This window comes from Pogoniulus pusillus, chromosome 6 (assembly GCF_015220805.1).
Source record: "Pogoniulus pusillus isolate bPogPus1 chromosome 6, bPogPus1.pri, whole genome shotgun sequence".
Taxonomy (NCBI): Eukaryota; Metazoa; Chordata; class Aves; order Piciformes; family Lybiidae; genus Pogoniulus; species Pogoniulus pusillus.
Genome location: NC_087269.1, coordinates 13,960,322 through 13,981,892, shown reverse-complemented (window position 1 = coordinate 13,981,892; position 21,571 = coordinate 13,960,322). Strand labels below are relative to the sequence as shown.

At 43.1% G+C, this 21,571-nt stretch overlaps 1 protein-coding gene across 2 annotated transcripts in view; it reads left to right on the top strand.

Moving 5' to 3' along the window:
• Positions 1-21,571, top strand: part of SUFU (SUFU negative regulator of hedgehog signaling) — a 103,285-nt gene that overhangs the window by 37,447 nt on the left and 44,267 nt on the right. For both annotated transcript variants that reach the window (XM_064144491.1, XM_064144492.1), the window contains exon 4: positions 20,313-20,455. In XM_064144491.1, coding sequence (XP_064000561.1) covers positions 20,313-20,455 — 143 coding nt within the window. The remainder of the gene's footprint in view (positions 1-20,312; positions 20,456-21,571) is intronic.

Genomic DNA, 21,571 nt, shown 5'->3' with positions numbered 1-21,571 from the left:
TTCTCCCAGGCAACCAGCAATAGAACAAGGGGACACAGTCTCAAGTTGTGCTGGGGTAGGTATAGGCTGGATGTTAGGAGGAAGTTCTTGCCAGAGAGAGTGATTGGCATTGGAATGGGCTGCCCAGGGAGGTAGTAGAGGCACCGTCCCTGGAGGTCTTCAAGAGAAGCCTGGATGAGGCACTTAGTGCCATGGTCTAGTTGACTGGCTAGGGCTGGGGGATAGGTTGGACTAGATGATCTTGGAAGCCTCTTCCAACCTGGTTGATTCTATGATTCTCTGCATAATCAAGTCCTTAGTGCTCAGCAGCCTTTAGGGTTTTTTTCTGCTAAAGAATTTCCCCTGCTCTAATGTGCTCACTATGCAGAGCTCAGTGGTGAGTTCCTGCTGTCATCTTTCTTCCATAGTCTTTTATAGGAATTCCCTGGTCAGATGTTAAAACTTTTAAATTGTGAAGTATTTGAAGGTGTGGTTCTTCTGAAGCCCATCAGGGCAATGAGGGAGGCTGTGGTACAACAGCATTATTTTACATGATGAAAGGTTTCGTTTTGCTCAAGCTCTGACTGTGCCATTTGGAACATGTGTGAAATGCAGCAACAATGAGCATAGTTTGACTCTGGTCTATTTACCTTAATGCTGTTCTCTTTGGTTGTTAAAAAAAAAAAAGTCTGTAGAGTCTCTTTGATACTTCAAAATAACCTTAAAAACTGAAACAACTTAAGTAAAGTTTGTGATTCCGCTCTGAACAAGAAGCAAGGGGAAAAAAAACCAAGCAGGAACTTCTTGGATAAGATCCAATCACTTTCACATGTTAGAAGATTGTTTACTTTGAAAGCTATGCTAAGAGCTATATTCTTATCTCTTGAATGACAAGCCAACTTTTTAGTTATCACAGATACGCTTTGCTGGTTGAAGTTAAGGGGAGAGTAAGGTGTAGTTATATTCCTGCTGAGTCTGATCATTTTCAGGTGGCGATGGCTGAGCAGAAGACTCCTCTAGCAACTACTGTTGTCCTAAATAATTGTTACTATGTACTGCAGTTGCAAAGCACATCTCATTGCAAGTGATGTATTTTTGTAAGGAACACTTGCAGGCAAACTTATGTCCTTTATTTCCATCTCTTCTGCACTTGGGCTGTGCTTTAGAAAAGCAGTCCTGCATTGAATTTCAGCCCTCTTTGAGCCTTGACTTCTCTGTTCGCTGTTACAAACACTCAGTGCTTTGTGCTTTTGATTAAATGGCACTGCCTCCCCTCCCTCAATGAAGCCAAGCTCACAAGTCTCAAAAAATGTTATTTGTGGCTTTATCTGGTCTTGATTTTTATCGCTGTTTGACCATGACCACAAATTCCAACTTTGTTAGTTTGAGGTTTTTTGGGTTTTGTTTTGTTTTTAAAACCTAAACCTGCAAACCTTGAAAATGAAACTCTGCACAATTTAATGACCTTAGCTTGTCATGGTTCATGAGGATAATGGGAATCTCTCATGGCAGAACAAATTTATACTTCAGTTCAAAAGAAGGGGAAGAGAAACTTCATACAGAAAACTTATCCAGGACTTATTACAATTGTTAACTCTTTCAGTACTGCAGTGTTATTGGGGGTGCTTGTAGATGAGAAGCTCAATATGAGCTGCCAGTGTACACTCGTAACCCAGAAAGCCGACTGTATACTGGGCTGCATCAAGAGAAGTGTGGCCCAGCAGGTCAGAAGTAGTGATTTTCCCTGGCTTCTCCACTTTGGTGAAACCCCACCTGGAGCACTGTGTCCAGTTCTGGAGCCCATATTACAAGAAAGATACATAAATGCTGGAATGTGTCCAGAGAAGGGCCGTGAGAATGATCAGAGGGCTGAAGCTCCTCTCCTGTGGAGACAGACTGAGAGAATTTGGGTTCTTCAGTCTGGAGAAGAGAATGCTCTGAGGAGACCTTATTGTGGCCTTCTAGCATCTGAAGAGGCCTACAAGAAAGCTGGTGAGGGAATTTTTAGGGTGTTAGATAATGATAGGACTAGGGGGAATGGATCCAAGCTAGAGGAGGGTAGATTTAGATTAGACATTAGGAAGAAGTTCTTCACCATGAGGGTGCTGAGACACAGGAACAGGTTGCCCAGGGAGGTGATAGAAGCCCCATCCCTGGATGTTTTTGAGGCCAGACTGGATGTGGCTCTGGACAACCTGATATAGTGTGAGGTGTCCTTGCCCATGGCAGGGGAGTTGGAACTAGATGAATCTTGAGGTGCCTTCCAACCCTGAGAGTTCTGTGTGATTCTGTGGTTATGATGCTTGATCAGTACAGAGAGACTACAGTTTGTGTTTTCCTGAAATAAAAGCCTGTTGTTTGTTTTTTTTTTCCCTTTTTTTTTTCCCAGGGTGAATGTAGGTTAGCAAAGGCCTGGCATACATCATGAGGCAGTATATTGATATAGCATGGAAACAGGTGTGTTGTATGTATGAGCTCTTGCTGCTTCCTTCTCAGCCTGAAAGAAAACAGCTGCAGCTGTAAGATGCAGGTTTGAGAAACTTGTCATGTATAGATCTAGAGATAATGGTATGGCATGTGCCATGATTGTGTTCTTTGCAGTGCATGAATTGTAGTGGGGAACTAAGCTCATGAAAATATCTTCAGAAGTATTAAGGTAACACAGTAAAGCAACAAACACCATGGGAAGCAGTGAACGTTTGTTGCCTTGGTATCAGTGAGCCTTTTGACACTGCTCTTTCCAACAAGTGTGTTAGCAAGCTGAGGAAATGTGATCTTGATGAAAACTAAAGAAAGAAGGATGTAATACTGGTTGCATATTTAGACTCTCTATAATTGTGTAGTCATCAACCACAAAAGATGTGCAGATTTTAGAGCAATCTAAACTCCATCCTAGAGTTCATTTGATGTTGACCAGGATGATAAAACAGAGTATCCTGATGCAACCTGCAGACACATCAGAGCACTATAGCACAGAAGGCTGGAATTCAGGACAACTGAAATAGCCTGAAATCTTAATGTGCAGTAAGGTCAGGGAGACACAAACAGCACAAGGTCCTGTGTTTGCACAGGAATAATCCACTGCGCAATTATCAACTGGGGAAAGGCAACAGTTCTGAAAGGAGAAGAAAACAAGTTGGAGCTATGCTTAAACCAACACACTCTTACCAATGGGTGATAGTGAAATTATTCTGATGTTTAAGTGTTCTATGTGTTGTGTGTGATAGGGTCCTACATTGTTGGCAACACCTTGAAAGAAAAGGGAGAGCACTGTGGCTCACTTTGGGCAAAAGACGTTAAGTCAGATGCTTCCCACTTGAAGAGAGTCTGGAGGAGAATAATAATAATGACCCAAAGGTCCATTAAAAATATGATCTGTGGAGCAATAATTGAGAGAGTTAACTTTGTTTAGTCCAGGGAGGAGAAGATGGAAGGACAATATGAGAGCAGTCTTCAAAAATGCAAAAGGTTGCTGTAGGGAATAAAGTAATAATTTTTTTGTGTGCCCTCTGGTGATACGAGAGGCCTATCACTACTAACATTTCCCTGAGGTAGGCTTAGGGTTTGTCATTAGGAGAAAATTTTGAATGGTTAAGTGGTGTGAAGCACTGGAATAGTTTCAAATTCCTCTTTGCACAGGTCAAACTATTCTTCGTGGGTATTTGTCAGGAAAGGTTGCTTAGAGCAGAGTAGGAGCCTTCTTAGCCTTAAAAATTACTTGACTGAGTAGGTGTTTTCTTCAGGTCATCTCAATGTAATTTTTTGTGGTTCCATAAATAGATATTTTGTCTTTTTTCATATTATGATTATTAATGCACTAAATATTTAAATGTGAGTTTGAAGTCTCAGCTAATTTAAAAGTTGAATTTTAATGTTTCAGCTTTGACTAGTCAGTAGTAGGAAGATGATTATGTCTTGGGGACTGCAAAACAGTGGGAACAAAATGTACACTCAAAGAAAGTTAGCATGCAAGACACAGTTTCTGGGTGTCAAATTCATGTAGATTTTACCTGATAACTTGAGGAGAAACTTACTTGTATAAATTATTCCATAGACAATTTATTGTGTTTTTGAAAAGTGTCTTGGGCAGAACTAAGTCCAGCAGGTACACTTTTCACACATTGATAATGATGTGTCTAAACAGAGGCTGAACTGGCTGAAGATGACTTGTGTTGGGATTTTTTCCCCCCCACAAAGACCCTACCTGCTCTGCACTGTCTTGGAGAGGGATTCCCTTTTCAGAAGATAAGGTGTGAGATTTCCTTCCTTGTTCTTCATTTATTTCTGTGCAACCTGCAGGAACTTAGTATCCGTGAGCTTCTGTCCTCCACTTTCCCAGAGTTACTGGAGGGGAGGGTGGTTCTGACTGATGCATGTTAATTGCCTGGAGCAGCACAGGCACACAAGCCTTTGGCAGCCAGGCTCAAAAGCAAGTCCAAAATGAGGTATGTCTAGACTTCCTTAGTTATTTCTGACATGTCATACTTCCTTCAGGTAGAAATTAGTGTCGATGGCTTGTCTGTATTTGGAGAAAGATGTGTGCTCAGTCTGGGGGTGTTGTGCCAGCTCTGTGTGCTGCAGTATCTCCCTTTTTTAAACAAGGGCAATTACAGGAGGTCTGTATGGTCTGCAAGTGTAGATGCACTCTTCTTATTCAGCAATTCTCATCTGCTTGAATTTAGCTTAGACTGAGCACTTTGCATTTGACAGGTAGTCTAATTTGTACACTGAAAATAATGTGACTCAATGGGATTAAGTGATTTAACTGGGGTTCACAGAGCTGCAGCCATTAAGCCAGCAGACACCTTGACACCTGCTACCCTGGTGTAACTGCTGGGCCTCATCTTCAGATCATCTGGTGTCCCAAAAGCTTCAGCGTGGTAGCCTCAGTGACTGCTTACTTGCCAACATGTTTTCAGACATTCTTGACACAGGCCAATTTGGGTAAAAAAAGGGGACACACACCAAACAATAAAACCAAACTGAAAAATTACATCAAACAACAAAAAAAACAACTGAAAAACCCAGTCCCAAAACAAACTCCTTGCTTCCTTGAATACAAATGAGGCTTGTTTAGCTTGTTTGCAAAACAGTGCTTATTTCTTCCCAGTAGGATGACTAAAGCCAAACAAAATCCCCCTGTAATTCATACATATATCCCCCTGAATGTGCCTTTATTTATCTTTTTTTTATTATTGTTACAACCTCAGGCAGATTTATTGTTTTGTTCTGGTTGCTATGGCTCTTTAAAAATATATATATATATATTCTTTTTCCCCCCCCTATCATCTGTTTGTAATATTGACCAGTTTCCAGGACTGATCTGGCCCTGCCTCCTCTGTAGTATTTCAGTATTTTAGATGAAAAATGGGAGGAGGTTAAGTCTGTGGTTTAGCTCCACAAAGAAATATAAATCTACATCAGTTTCATTTCGTCAGAACCTGTTATGCAGGGAACTCTGCTGCACAACCACTGAAACTATAGCATAGTAAATTGCCATAGGTGAACAAGACTCAACCAAGTTCACTGGCTGCATGCCTTTATCCTGCAAAGGGGTATGGAAACACTAAGTCACTGGTTCCAATTTAACCCAGGTTTGTCATGGCCAAAAGCTCTCATCATCTGGTAGTTATTCAATGGTCCATGAGAAATTGTTGGGTTTTAGCCTAATTCCTCTTAGACATTTCTCATAAAGCAAGTTGTTCTGTGAGCAACAGCAGAGATCGAGCCTGGTCCTTTACGTCTTTGAACACTGGCCCCTCTGCATCCCACACCATCACAAAATTCCACTTCTCCCCATACTGCCGCCTATGAGCTCACCTCCCCAGTATTCCTTATCCCTCCCTCCATCTCCTGAGCCAGCCTTGTCACATCCCTTAGCTTCCAGCTGGGATGTACGTGCTGTGGCTGGTACCAAATGACATGCTGAGAAAACAAACCGGTAACTTGTGTGCAGGGTGCGTGGCTGACGCAAGGCTCAACAGGATCAACAAGGCTCTGGGCCACCTCATCTAGTTGAGGATGCTCCTGCTGACTGCCTGCAGGGGTGGATTGGAATAATGACTTTCGGAGGTCCCTTCCAACCCAGATCATTCTGTGATTCTATCAAGCTCATGCTTTCGTCTCCAACCTGTTGCTGGCTTCTGCCAGAGCTGTCTGGAGGCTCTGACGTTGTGGAGGGAATTGCCAAATGCATCTTTTGTAAATTGTCCTTTTGGGTGTTACACCAAAGTTCTGGTTGCAGATGGACCCAACCCTTTTTACTTCCCCCTGTAGATCACAAATAAAGCTTAGAGAGCACTGCAAGTGATCCACAGAGAAGCAGCTGTCTCCAAAGCTGTTGATTAGACACACAAGATTTAAAAGACCTCATGGAAAATTGTTTTTTATCTGCAGAAAAGATGAGGAAATATTTTGTAGGCACATAAATGCATTTTCTCTTGAAATGCTGACTCAGGGTTGCAAGAGAAAACACTGAAGCTGGAGCTAGATTTGCTCTTCTTCCTGACAGCATAAATGGAGTTGTGTGACCTTAGATTTTGGCTGATGAACTTTTTTTTTTCAGGGTAGGCAAAATGCTGCCCCTTTGCAATACTGGAAGGCACCCTAGTGCTAGGCTCAATCTTGCCTTTTGCTGTTGGATCATTATCACTTCTTCAGCTGCTGATGGGAGAAGCTGACAGTTACTTAGCTTTTCTTGGGTTTGGTGGGTAGCATCTCCCTGTTTCTGTTTGGGACTTTCTAGGGCATTGTGTCACTTCTGATGAGACCTCTTCTCCACAAAATTCCTTTTGCCACAGTGATAGAAAAGCCCCAGCAGCCCTCTGACCAGGTTTAAAAAGTGCTGGGCACTTTCTCAGGTGCTTCAGAGATGGGGACCAACACCCTCCTGTGTGACATTGCCTTTTGCTGCTTCAGCACTACTGGTATCAACCTGGACTTCCTCCCTTAAGCTTCCTCCCTGGCTGCAGTTTGGCAGCGGGAAGACATGATTGGGAACCCAGAAGTTTCCAAGGATGCCTCTATTGTCATTTGACTCGGAGTGTGAAAAGTCTATGGCTTGCATCCTCAGTGAGCTACCTACATAATATACATCAAATCCTTTTCTCTACTTCCCTAACCTCATGGTGTTTGGGCTTTTTTCTCATGTGCAGTTTGGACTCCTGGTCAGGCTAGGTGCTTGCTCTGTCTTGTTCTGGAAGCCAGTATTGTCTCTCTAACGTTGAGCTCTCAGCTGAGGGCAGGTCTTTGACCTTCTTCAGCCCCAAAGGATAGGTTGACACGAAAGCATGGAGAGATTTTGTGCCAGAAGTAGAGGCACAGAAAGTCTTTGTTGCTTATAAAAGACACTGTTGAAGTAGAAGGAAAGCTGTCTCCCTTGGACTGCTTTACTGATTGCATAGTATTTCTAGGCAGTGAGTGAGGGATCTCAGCAGTGCCTGAAAGAGAAGGTTTGTTTTTAGCTGCTACTGCAATTTAGATAAAGTAGGTTTAGGCCCAGTTTGAGCTGGCTAAATTTCAACTGATGCTGTCTTTTTTAATTCTGTCAACTTGTGTCCTGTTCCTGCCTGGGAACTGAACTCTGCTCCTTGCTTTTCAGCTGTTCAGTACAGTTCATTCTTTATTTTCAAAATGTGCTATTAAAAAAAAACAAAAAACAACCCAGGGTGTGAGGGGGAGGGAAAGAGATCTCCTTTCTGTGCTTTGCATCAGTCCACGTGTCCTGAGACTGTTCCCAAATCTCAGGGAGGGACAGAGCAGTAACATTTGTAAATGTGATATGCAGTTGCATTTATAAATGCACAAGTTGTTTCAGTCTTCTTGCTGCATGTGGGTTGCTGCTGGGAGAGAGAGGATAGAAACAGTTGTGGGCACCCAGGGAAAGCTGTGTGACAGCATCTGGGTGCAAGGCTACTGCAGCACCCAGCCTGGTAGGAGGATAGCCAGCAGGCTCTGTGCCTGGGACTCTTGGACACCAGCCCCTAGCAGGTGTTTATCCTGAGTGGCTGCAGTTCAGGATCAGAGCTGATCTTGCCAGTGTTGTCTGCCCAAAGTAAAGGGAACCAAACTCTTGTAGGAAACCTTTTCTCCATCCCACCCAGAGTCTCCCTGATGCAGGAAGATAAGAGGAGCCAACATGCTAGGGACCAGCAGTCCCTGTTTAGAAGAGCATCTCTATCTAACTCCTAGGATGAAGAAGTGAGAGAGAAGCTGCTTGTGGCCAGCCCTGGCCACTGTAATAAGGAGGAATGCAAGACAAAGGAAACAGCTCCAGGAAGGCAGAAAACTCCCCCTCCTGCTGATGTGAGGTCCTTTGGCATCTCATGTGTGAGATCTTTGTCCTGAACAGCCTTTCCTAGGGAACTGAAGCAGCCACTTTAATAGCTTTAAAGCTTTTGTACAGAGCAGCGTTGCTTCTGGAGCTGAAAGCCACAACGGATTGTTCTGCAGTCACAGGAGCATCCTCTTTCATTGCCTGTGTGCAATTGTTTGGGATGCACAGAGGAGAGTTTGAAGGTTACACATACTGAGTAGCCTTCTGAAAAGGGCTATTTTTTCCCTTGGCAGCTGCCAAACCCATGTTAGATGAAACAGCAGAGAAGAGTGGACTGAGCTGAAAGTTGGGTTCACTTACATATCCACTTCCTTACACATTTCTCTTGAAGATCTGTGTGGCAAGTGGTGCTCAAACTGTGCTTTCTGACTAACCTACTCTGCCTGCAAGAGTGGCAGTATGTGGAGCTCGTTACAGACCATCTTCTGACAGCCTCAGATGCAAAGATCTGTTGCAGCAGCCTGCTCAGCCAGGAGGCAGCAAATGGGCGCAGCAGGGGAACTGTTTTGTTCTTGGTGGGGAATAGAAGCTGGGAGAGTATATTCAGAGGCTGCAGGCAGTCCAGAGCTTCTGGAAAGTGGACTCTCCTGTTTTCTGGTTTAAAATCAGAGACTTTAAAGGAATCATCTCGGAATGCTAGGGGTGACATTTCAAAAGGTGCTCCATAAACAGGCCAGCCATTTTCCATTTGAACTATAAATACGTCTCTTGAGTAAAGTGTTTCTCTTAGACTACTGTCATGAGTTGTTTGAGCTCAATGCATAACTAATAGCTCACACTAATATGTGTGAATACAAAGTTCCTCTGTTTCCTGCCCTTCGGCCTCCTGCTTTGCCAAAGTAAAACAAAATCTTGGCCTGTGCAAGTTTTAAATTCCTGAAAATGTAAGAGAAAATAATCAACCACTGAGAAAAATACTACAGTGCGCTCTCAGAGACCCCTGCCCTTCCTGTCTGGTGTAAGCCCCAGAACTAATGGCTGGTTAACTAGAATTCTTGTCTGAAGAGATTACAATGTGATAACTCCACAGGTGTTTTCTCACAGACCATCTCTGCTTTTTTGAGTACAGTCTAGCAGTCTTTCTATCAGATGTCTATGCTTTGAAGCCTATTAAAAGAAACTGCTTGCATCTTCTTGGGGTTCTTCAGGGAATATTGCCTTCATTCCCTTGAAAGCTTTTTTGAAAGCTCTTCAACAGGAACATCTCATAGATATCTAGGGGAAGATCACAAGTGACTGTAGTCTTATGTTGCTCCTCTGTCCATCTAAGCATCCATCCTTCTTTGTGACCCGTGCATGTGCAAATACATAGGAGATCCAACACCAAGGAAAACGTTTTTCTCTCCTGCTTCAGTTCTCTTCCCTTGCTGAGGACAACTAAAGGTTACCAAATGGTGTACAAGTCTCTGTTCTAATTGTACCTGGCAAGTGCTGTAACTGTACAGGTAACTGTAAAACATTTTGGCTTTTGTGTGTCAGAATACAGGATAGGCAAGTATCTCTTCAAACTGGCCATATGAGACCACATAGTCAGTAAAGCAACTGTCATTAAATGCTTAGTTTGATCTGAGCCCTTATCTGATGGGAGATCCTGCTGGATAACACCCTTTCTTACCTCTGAGCCTCCACTTGATCCTGAGGCTGTTCAGTTCCTGGAACTATTGAAGACATAAATATTGTCCTTTGAAAGTGAGCTGTAAAGCGTGTGTTGTTTAAGTGAAGGATGCAGAAAGCAGGTGGCAGCACTGCTGGACAGAGGTGGAAGGGTCTCTTGCCTGGCCTAGAGCCCAGGATTTGGCAAGTGAGTTACTCCCACTCCCTTGTGGTTGCTGGGCTGGGGGATGTAAGAGTAAGAGAAGATTGTCCTATTTGCCCATGGAAGGAGAGCAGCATCCCAAGGCAACCGGTCTGAGTGACAGGTCGTGGGGAGCTTGGAGTAAAAGAGTTTTGTGAGGCTGCAAGGGATCAGTTTACATCTTTGCTTGCTTTCTCTGCCGTACTCAGCAATGCCAGGTAAGCCCTTTCATGCTGCCCTGCCTTCCTTCTCTCCCTGTGGGAGGGAGCCATGCAGATAAATGTGCAGACAGATGAGAACTGTGTTGTTGCAAAAGCAAGGTAGGAGATGCATCCTGCCCCAGGCAGCACTTTTGCTGAGCACAGTGGATATGCCAGATTCTGCCTCTGCTGACTTCAAGGGCTGGAGAAGGCTGCAAAGAGCAGATGTGGAGGAGCTGTATGAAGTTGTGGGGAGAAGAGGAAACATGGGAGGAGATGGCTGGCAGAGCAGGCTGTATGGAGTCAGGGAGGGGACAGGGGGCCCACCACTCGCAGAGAGTGGGAGCGTGCCCTGGGCACGGGAGCCACTTGCTGAGAGCCTGCATGAGAAATTCTCGGAGGCTGCAGTCATGGAAATTGTACACACACAGAGAGATGGGCAAGGAGAAGGAGCAAGCCAAACATGCAGATGTACAAGGGATTGAAGAAATGGCCTGGAAAACAGAAGAGGATGACGATCATTGTATGACAGCATATTAGCATTTGTGTGTTGGCTAAAATGTTACACTCCGCAGCATCGCATGAGGCATTCCAGGTGCCTGAGATCTGCTTTGTGATAAGAAAAGTAGCGTTTGCAACTCCATCAGTGGAAGCTGCAGTGCAGGGGTAGGTGATGGCTTTGAGTGGGGCACGAGGGGCAAGGAAGGCGTGGGAGACCTTTCATTGTGCTTTCAGTCCAGGAGACTCAAATGATCGAGTAAGCTTATACATGCTTGCACAGATTGGGGCTCTTCTGAGAGGCTCGTTTATTTGTCAGGCTTAACACTCTGGAGCTGTGCAGTACTGAACTTTGTCTTTTCAACCTGATGGTCAGTTCTTCGAAAAAATCTGCATCATACTTCTTTCCAAAATTGTCTTCAAACAGCAGAGGTCAAGCAGTCCTTACAGTACTGATAATCTACACTGCTTTATTTTTCTGAAGAACCTTTTGCCTAGGCCCCTTGTTTCTAAAAGCCCAATTTGAATTCCTGCAGCGAAGCTATTGTTTAATTGTACTCCAGGGATTTAATTCTTCCTAAGGCATCTTGTCAATGCTGCATGTCTGCAGCAGGCAGCAGCACCACATGAATTTGCACCTCTTTGGAGTGCCAGACCTGGGGCAGTGCCTGTTTCCAAAACAGGAGATAAGGGGCAGCAAATCTGAACAGACAAATAAAATCAGGGAGGAAAAGCATTGTTGGTTGGTTGGTTGGGTTTGGTTTTTTTTGTTAATGTAGTGCAAATATATCATGGCATGAATTCTGCTGATTTCTTGTATATTCTTTAAAACACATTCAGCTGGATTTGAGAATGAATGTATAAACTAACTGCCAGCAGGCCTCAGGGATTATATTGCAATTGTTTTTCCCCGTTACCAGTCCATGTGTGCAGTTCTTTGTAGGTTAGGAAACTAAGCAGGCAGACTGAATTTAGCATTAATTTGAGCAACCTGGCATTATCTTGATTTAATGTGGCTGGCAAGTGAGACTGAATAAAGTATTTTTTTAACACTCTGTTTTGTGTGTGTGTTATGTATGTATTTATTTGTATCTGTGTAATGAATTGCAATAACAGTATTACTTTTTTAGCTTTTGTATCATTTATTACAGGTCCATCTTTGCATTCATTCTTTGTATCCATTCTTGAGCTAGTTAAGAATATATTAAGAAGCTCTGGTGAAAAATATAGCTAATACATTTCTGTGTTGGACTCTGTGTCTGCCCTTCATTCCTCCCAATTAATTCTAGGTGTTCAGTCTGCACAATGGTACTGGAAAACAGCATCAAATGTTATTTGTGACAGATTGCCAGATTAGCTTTCTCTTTTTTTTTTTTTTCACTAACAAAGGCAGACAGAGTATTAAAAATGTGCTGAAGAAAATACATTTATATAATAAATTATACAGACTGTGCATAGGGTAATAGCAATGCAATAAATTACATTGTTTCTGTAAGTATAGGGTAAGCTGCATTCAATTTAAACGTCTGATTGCATCACTGTCATACCAGTCAAGAACTCAGTGGGGGCCTTTTTAACATTCCTGCACCCATAAGTCATGAAGTCAAAACCCTTCTTTGCTTTGTCCTCAAATACAGAATTTCTCTTGAGTTATGCTGGCTGGAGTCTGTGGCTCACTGCCTGCAGTTTAGCTGAGGTCTCAGAGTTGAATATAAAATGCAGGTTTGTATCCCTTATCACAGAATCATAGAATCAACCAGGTTGGAAGAGACCTCCAAGATCAAACAGTCCAACCTAGCACCCAGCCCTATCCAGTCAACAAGAGCATGGCACTGAGTGCCTCATCCAGTCCTTTCTTGAACACCTCCACCACCTCCCTGGGCAGCCCATTCCAATGGGAAATCACTCTCTCTGGCAAGAACTTCCTCCTAACATCCAGCCTATGCTTTCCCTGGCACAACTTGAGACTGTGCCCCCTTGTTCTGTTGCTGGTTGCCTGGGAAAAGAGGCCACTCCCCACCTGGCTACAATGTCCCTTCTGGTAGTTGTAGACAGCAATGAGGTCACCCCTGAGCCTCCTCTTCTCCAGGCTACACAACCCCAACTCCCTCAGCCTCTCCTCATGGGGTTTGTGTTCCAGGCCCTTCACCAGCTTTGTTGCCCTTCTCTGGACACGTTCCTTAGGAGCGGAAGGTTTTATTGGTGGGTGTGATACACATAATGTAGCTATGGCTTGTCTGAGGGATGTGGTCATCTTGTTTGCATGCCAGCCTCCTCAGTGGCATGTGCTGTTGCAGGTTTATTTGCTCTGGTTTTATGGTTTTTGACTGAGCTAGCAGAAAGGCCACAAGCTTGCTACATGGCTAAGCAACATTACTGGCTCAAAAACTTGACCCTGGTAGCTGCTGCGTTCTGAGAGGGACAAGCAGGATTGCTTCAGTGTTGTGTTGCACGTATGCCAGAATGGAGTGGCCATGTAATGATGGCCTGGATTTCTGCAGAAACAAGGCAAGACCACAAACTTGCTTTTGAAGGATACGAGTGTAGTGAAGTGACTGTCTCCCCAGATCCTGAACACATTTAGTGGTTAATGTGCTGAGGCCTTCTCCCATTCTGTGCAGTGTCAGCTCATAACCTGTAACACACTGTCCAGAACTCTTGAACCTGTTGTAGGTTTTAGCTGGTGTTTTGAAGGAGGATGTATCTTAGAAGAGATACAAACAATCAGGCAGCAAATAGATTCTTCCAATTTGAAAAATTGATCTGAGGAATTGCATGGTGTGATCATGTCAGAAGAGGACATTTCTGGCCTTTGGATGACTCAGGCTGATGCAGTCTGCACTGTCCTGGAGCCTTTCTCATTCTGGGGACTGTATGCATGGACAGGAGATGTGCTTCAAGTTAATTTTTATCTTCTTGCTGGTGGAACAGCATCAACTCCTTGTTTTCTTCCATGCGGTCCCCTGTGCATATGCCAGAGAAGATACTTGACTTCCAGATGCCCAAAATGATATTTTCCACCTACTCAAGGTGCAGAATGGCAAATGCACTGGAGGTGTTCCCTGACCCAGATTCAGCCTGAGGTCACCTTTTGGATGGAGGTTTCTTAGCTCCTAGCACTTACATCAGTTTTACATCCTGTTCACCTTACTCACTGTGGTTATTCAAGTGACTGAGGGCTTCTAGCAGGAATGAGGCTTGCAGTTTATGACAGGAATATGTCAAGCTCTTCACATTACATACAGTTATTTCACTGTCATCTCTTATTGGCTTTGCTGTGGAGTCAGGTAACATACAAATTCAAAGAAGCAGAAGTCTTTGCAGCAACAGGTTTAAAAGACAAATTGAAAATACAATGGGAAGTAGTCTGTGTTTCTCTCTAGAGCTTGGCAGCACCTCTCAAGTGTAGGGTGTATGCATTACCCTTCACAAAATGTCCTGAGGGCAGGAATATAACTTGGTTTTATTTCTTTAGGCATCATCTGTAGTTTGTCAAGTTAGAGGTAGGGTGAATATACTCCAAGAAAGGACACCAACAACTTTACACAAAGGAAATTTACTAGTCTACAGTGGAATGGTTCTCTCAGTTATTTCCCCACTTCTCATTATAGAGTAGTTGGATGGTAAGGTTAGGAGAGATTGTGCAGCTGAGTTGTGATGATTGCTGCATGAAGGAACCTCACCTCTTTTATGTGGACTGTAAAAGAAAATGGATAATGACATTTTAAAGACTTCAGAATATGGGAACCTTAAGAGACTGTTCTGGCATAGCTGTCTTTACAGATGCCGCTTTTGCATAATAGAAGAGTACAAGAGCTGGACTGTATGAAATACAGAGACTTCTTGGTTTTGTAAAGCTAGAGAGAGACTTCAGATTTGCTACTATAAACTACTAAAATAGTAAGTTTGAAATGCAATGTTTTAATTATTTCCTTGATGGTATCTCCCTGTGAAGCACTTTGATTTCATGGAATCAGCATTCCCTAACAGAAAGGAAAAGGGGGGAAAAAAAGCACAACAGTAGTTTGTGTTAAAACACTGACTTGCAGAAAAAAGAGTTCCAGGTTTGTGAGGATGGGTCACCTTGCTGTGTTAGCTCGAAGTCCTGTTAGTGCCACTTCCAAGCAGGAAGGGTGTGAGCGTCCAAGAGTGCCCCTATAGTCAAGCCAATGTATTTGCAACACGTCCAGCACTCCTGAAGCACTGTGTGTGTGCTTACCCTGAGGCAGGTCAGGTAGCTTAACTCTTCGTTCCATGAAGAGGACGTGTCACCGCCTCAGTTTGTGTGCTTTAGTTTACTCCTGAGGATCTGCCTATTTATCCACACAGTGCAATCAATGGAATTTAAGTTTTTAACTTATTTTCTTTACTAATTTACTTCCTCTTTTGATGGCAAGATCGTTTCTGTGCCTTGATGTTTGTCCTGCAGATTTGACAATTCCCTGGTGAGCTCCTGGTATTTTTTTCTGATGACTGCTGGTTTTGCTGTGCTCATCTAAGGAAATAAGACTTATGCAGTCATTCTGTTCTCATGCCTGAAAGACTGACTGTGCTACCCTAATGGGGTTTGAACCTGAGACATGGCTTTTAAAGGATGGTGAAAATGAGCATCTTGATAATTAAAAAGGCTAACTGTACCCTCCAGCAGTGGAGAAGAGTGATGAGTTACACTTGTCCATACATACAAGTGAACCTCGACATGATCCTCATCCGTGTGCTATAGCTGCAGAAGCAGCATTGGTCAGAGATTCCACCTCCTTAGGTAGGCAGTGAGGAGTCTGTCTACAAAGTGCACACCTGCAGAGAAGAGTGTTCCACATCCTCCAAACTTACTCTGGTGTACAGGAACTGTACATCAACTGATTTGAGGCTTGGGATTTGTGATAGGATTATGTCAAACTTCTCCCATTACATACAGTTATTTCCCTGTGTGAATCACATCTCTTGTCAGCTTTGCTGTGGAGTCAGGTAACACAGAATATCAAAGCAGCAGAACTCTTTGCAGCAGCAAATTGCAGTCAAGTCCTGGCATTTGCTGCTCACAGAGTGACAGTTGATTCTTATAACGGTAGAGGTGGTTCTTGTTCAGTAGTAGCCTGTGATTGCTCACAGCCATTGCTGAAAGCCATCTCACTTTTTTCTGGATCCAAAAATATTTTGTTTATTTAAGAAATACATTGCAAAAGCTGTTGTAACATTTGTTGTGCTTCAGTTCCTCCTCAAAACCAGTAAGAAACTTTGCCACAGGTACTAATCTGTGCAACATTACAGCAGGTCAAATGGGTGGTTGTAGCAGAGCTTCTTAAGAGTGGGAAATGTTGGCTAATTGCTGCTTGGGTAAAGCAGAGGCTGTCAACAAGGACTTGGGACAGCATCAGTGTTGTGATGTGTTCCTTGCAGAACCAAATTTATTGCTGAATAAACTTTCAGGTTTACTAAACTGAGATCATTTGTAAGGCAATAATCTGTGCTTAACTGAAAGGAGAGTCTTGTTTTGGCCTAAAACTAGAAATTGTTTTGGGATGCTTGTGGAAGTGAGTCCTGTCAGACTGGGTCAGTGCTCCATGGACATCAACTTACTTCCTTTTATTTTTGCATGCAACATTTATTTGATATGCTTATTAATACCTGTTTTCATGTCTGTATTTTCAAATATTTTGTACCTAAGTAGCTTCTAGTTGTGACTGTAGATGTCTCATTTGATATCTGTGGTAGGCATCCAGATGTGTATTGAGAAGTATGGCTATAAAACTGCAAGTTATTGAGCGGTCTGTGTTGATATCATTGACCTTGAAGGTCCTTGTCCCATCCTTGTTTCACAGTGTGAAACAGAGATCTCAAAAACTAGTTTGGAGGTGACAGGTTGCTTCTCACATTAGTCCACGTGGTTTGGGAGATGCAGGGAATGCATTTCCAGGAGCGAAAGGAGGTGGTGTATGTCTGACTGAAGTGTGTCTGTGCTCCTTGTGTTCCTGAGCTGAGTGTGTGTCTTGTGCCTACTCATCTCCTGGTTTTATGAAAACACTTATTTGCACTGTCACACAGTATGTGTTTGTGGGTGAAAGGCAGGTTGTGCAAAGTGTGTGTTTGACAGCACTGTGAGCGAGAGAGGTGCGAGAACCACAGAAGGCTTTTCACGTCCATCTGTACTGTGATGACTTCAATGGTTTGTCTGGATGTTTTATGTTCTAATTCAACATTGGTGAAAACCACAGGTTTAGTTGTAAATTCACTTTGCAGGAATTATTTATGAAGATGTTAGCATTTTCTGGCTGAAAATATGTTTAAAACTTAAATGCTTAGAAAGTTTTTCAGAGTGAGGCAAATAAAATCTAAGTAAAAGCTGGGGAAGAAAGATGCTCATCCCTGTCTCCAGTATGAGGCAAGAAAAAGTGGTTATCTAATCCTTTATTTCTGTAATTTATTAGCTTCTGTGCCCTGCAATTCAAGCTGTCTTCAGTGCTGCAATGGTCTCTGTTGAAAAGCTGATTTTACATTCCACATGGGTTACAGTACAGCAAGCAAAGAGCTGAGTTTCAGACTGTAATTATCAATTCTTTGCACTCTTGATTTGGCTTCATGTTATTAGTAGAATTATTTTTTTGTGTGTTGTGATTTAATTGGGTAGTCAGTGTGAATTTTGTGGTGTTCATGTGCAAGCAAGGGAGAGGGAGATTTTCTAAGTGTTCAGTGTTCACATGGACATAAACAGGTGGGTTTCCAGCAGAGACATTTGCATTTGAAAACCTGCTCTAAACGGGCAGGGCTTTCCCAGGAGAAGTAGCACCAGCAGTGAAATGCAGCGATCGATCAGCATAGAATTGTGTGAGCATTTGATGGGCAAAATGTTGTGGTATAAAGACAGGGCCCAAGAATAAGCTCTTTGTGGTTTTGTTTCTTTCCTGAAAACTGTGACTGAGAGGCTTTTATCATTAAGAAAAAAAGAAAAATAAAAAGTAATCAGCCACATTTTGGCTAACCTGGAAAACACCACAAGTTCCCTTGCAACATTTCAAGTGCTGTGTCTTTAATCTAGTTTTTTATTTTAAAAAAAAAATCACAAATAAAATAATGGGTTTAATTTTTATCTGCTTATACTTTCAGAACTCTAAAAGTAAAGTGGTATCTTGAACCACTCCTTTCAGTCACAGAGCTGAAAGTGTCTTAATTCAGTGTACACAACGATAAACTCTTTCAGGCAGCTTGCAATCGCTGTTTTATTTCTTTCCTAATTTTAACTAAGGAAAACATTCCCTTCTCCCAACACGTGTCTGGTTTCTTGGGTAAAGTTCTTTATGCTACTTGAAGTTTAATTCTTAATCAAATGAGCTGTCCAAGAAATGAGTCTAAAAAACTCTCTCTATGGAAATGTTTAAATACGCCAATGGGGACACCTGGTGGAGAAACAACGACTTGCCTAGGACGCCCTGCATTAAATTATGAGTGGTGGCTGAGCATGAGTTAGACATCAGTGAGGTGACTCTGAGTATTTTTAACCACAGCAGCTGCGGACTAACTCATCATTTTACTTGCCTGCTGCTGATGGCTCCCACGAGGCATCCTATGCTTGCTGTTGGCTAAGAACACATTCATGTAGTTGTGTGGTGTTGATAGGCAAGTGGTAGGCAAGCACCCAGTTCCTCTGTGTCTGCTGCTTAATGTGACCATGGGCAAAGCTGCAGTTACTGGCAAATGATGTTTCTTTCTTACTGCTGCAGAAGCTGCAATGTTCAAGGATTCTCAAAGAAGCCCTACAGATTGCTATTTAAGAGGCATCCTGTTGGCATGTATTTGGAAAACGATGTGAGAAGGTTAGGTGAAGATCCATGACCAGCTCATAGCTGCAGGGCAGAGAACATTCCTCTCAGTTGGATTCTCCTCTGAGATGCTTCAGTCTTGACAAATAGCAACTCAAATACCTGCTAACATTTTCCAGTGTGCAGTAAAAGTCTTCCTCCAGTGGGGAGGACCTGTCTTCCCACTCTCCTCTAAGTGTGGCCTTGGGAGAGACCATGGTGAGAACAGAAGCCCATACTGCCTTCATCAGTGAGCTTGGTCAGGGAGAAGGATGTTGTGCTTGTCACTAACTTTGGAAGCAGGCAGTACTCAGCCCATACCCTGAGGCACTGCCCCTGTGTTAGAGGGCAGGATATGGGTCCCAGGCCGTTTATTTGTGTTCTTCCTGGAATGGGACAAAGCAGTCAGCTAGGAAGCAGTATTGCAGATGTGGTCTAGGAACTGTATGCTAATGGACCATACTTTACTCTGAAAGTGGTTGTGGCTGGTGGTCTTACTTGTGCCTCACTCAGAAAACAAGCATTAGCCTTTCCTGTGATGGGACAGCAACACACAGATGGGTTCTGGTGTGCCTTCTGGCATGCACCAGTTGTGGAACGTGGGATTATCCGGGTGTTTTGTCTTTCTAGGTAGGAGAGGAGGAAAAGAAAGGAATGCCTACACTCATGAAGAAAGAAGGATACTTTCTGGCTCTTTGTTTTGATGCAGTATATTCTGACATAGAGTAAAATTTATATATCCTGCTCATTTTCTCATTGTTTGGAGAAGAAGGAACATACTAATTGTAACTCTGCACCAGTGCCATCAGGCAACTGGAGAGAAAGTGACTTTGGCTTAGGCCATCATGAATTGGACAGCAGACTGTGGATTTTTATTAGATATAGCAGAGTGATATTTGTGTTTAATTCACATATCAGAATCCTTTTCTCTGTGGCAAATCAGAACTGCAAATTAAGTGTGAATTGATGCCTCATAGACATTCAGTGTAGCCTGCTGACACTGCATCCTCTCACAAAGTGAGGCTCATAGTAAATGAGAGATAAACTAATTTCATTTGATGTTTTATTTCACAGAACAGGTTGGAAGGGACCTCCAGAGATCACTGAGTCCAACCCCCCTGCTAAGGCAGGATCCCCTAGATTAGTTCACACAGGAATGCATCTAGGCAGGTTTTGAAAGCCTCCAGATGAGGAGATCTCACAACCTCTCTGGGCAGCCTGTTCCAGTGCTTTGTCATCCTCACTGTAAAGAAGCTTCTCCTCATGTTGAGGTGAAACATTCTGTGTTCCAGTGTGTAGCCATTGCTCCTTGTCTTATTGCTGCTGACCAGCAAAAAGAGATTGGCCTCATCCACTTGATACCCACCCCTCAGATATTTGTAGATGTTGATGAGATCACCTCTCAGTCTTCTTTTCTCAAGACTAAATAGATTTGACATATTTAGTTAGTATTCCTATGTTGGGAGTAATATCAAAGCAGGATAACATACAGTGCCACAGGACTCAAGAATGGGCAGTTTTAAAGTCAGGACTAGAATTCACATGGCTCAATGGAATCCCATTTCTGCTTCAGGTGACTCAGAGACTTGGCAGAGCTGGCCAGAGGCTGTCACTGTGAATCCAGACCAGCAGTCAAGAGCATGTGCTAACAGAAGGAATATTTTAGTAGACTTTATGGACCGAGTATTTCTTGTTTCTCTTCCTTGCAGAAAACACCTTTTGCAGTGGTGACCATGTATCGTGGCACAGCCCTTTGGACAACAGTGAATCTAGAATCCAGCATATGTTACTGACAGAAGACCCTCAGATGCAGCCGGTGCAGACTCCTTTTGGAATTGTTACTTTCCTACAGGTATGACCTGTTACCTTCTGGATGTGGAACACACCTAATACTGCATTTTATTTAGCTTCCTTAAGTCAGCTGCTTATTATTCTGACATCCACCTTTCTTCCTTGTTTGATCACAGCAGATCTCATCCTTGAGTTGCTCTTCTGGAAGTATTCATTAGGTATTTTACCAGTTTTGAGCAATGGCATGCTTAACTTTCAAGATGGAGATCTCTGATGGAGAAAAGGCCCCAGAACAGAACTGGGGTTGAATATTGCATTACTACTCTGAAATTTCAAGCATCATCAGGAAAAAAAGCTGAGAGAAACACTTCTAATAAGTAATGTAGAGCTAGATTCAGTCTAGTTCCACAGCAGGTTTGAGTTCCAGGAAAAGAAGAATTTGGAGTAGGTCTTGGAATTACTTTGCCGTTATTAAATGGTAGAAATGGCCTACAGTGTTGACACAAAGATTCTTTAGAGGCCAAATAAGTTTTCCTGTACTGATTACTGCTTAAGAAGGATTCAGTTTTGCTTTGCAAAAGGAACATTTTTAAATGCCTTGTGATCTAACTCTACTGTTCAGTGAGGGGAGCTTCCTTGTCCAAGCAGATCTGCTTGCTTTCCCAAAGTCTTTCTTCTCAGTGATATTTCTTGGATATCATGGAATGGTCTGGGTTGGAAGAGATCTTCAAGGGTCGTCTAGTCCAACCCCCTCTGCAGGCAGCAGGGACATCCTCAACTAGATTAGGCTGCCCAGAGCCCTGTCGAGCCTCACTTTGAATATCTCCAATGATGAGTCCCCAGCCACCATTTTGGGCACCATGTTGCAGTGTTCTACCACCCCAATAGTAAAGAACCTGTTCCTAGCATCCAGTCTAAATCTACTCTAGTTGGAAGCCATTGCCCCTCATCCTGTCACTACAGGCGTTTGTAAACAGTCTCTCACCATCCTTCTTGTACACCTCTTTCAGTTACTGGAAGGCTGCTATGAGGTCTCCCTGGAGCCTGCTCTTTTCCGAGCTTGTCTTTGTAGCAGAGGTGCTCCAACCCCCTGATCATTTTTGGATGTTTCCTAATTGCATGGGGAGTTATTAACCTTAGTGGAAGAACTAGCTGCAAGCATCTGTATTTTACAATT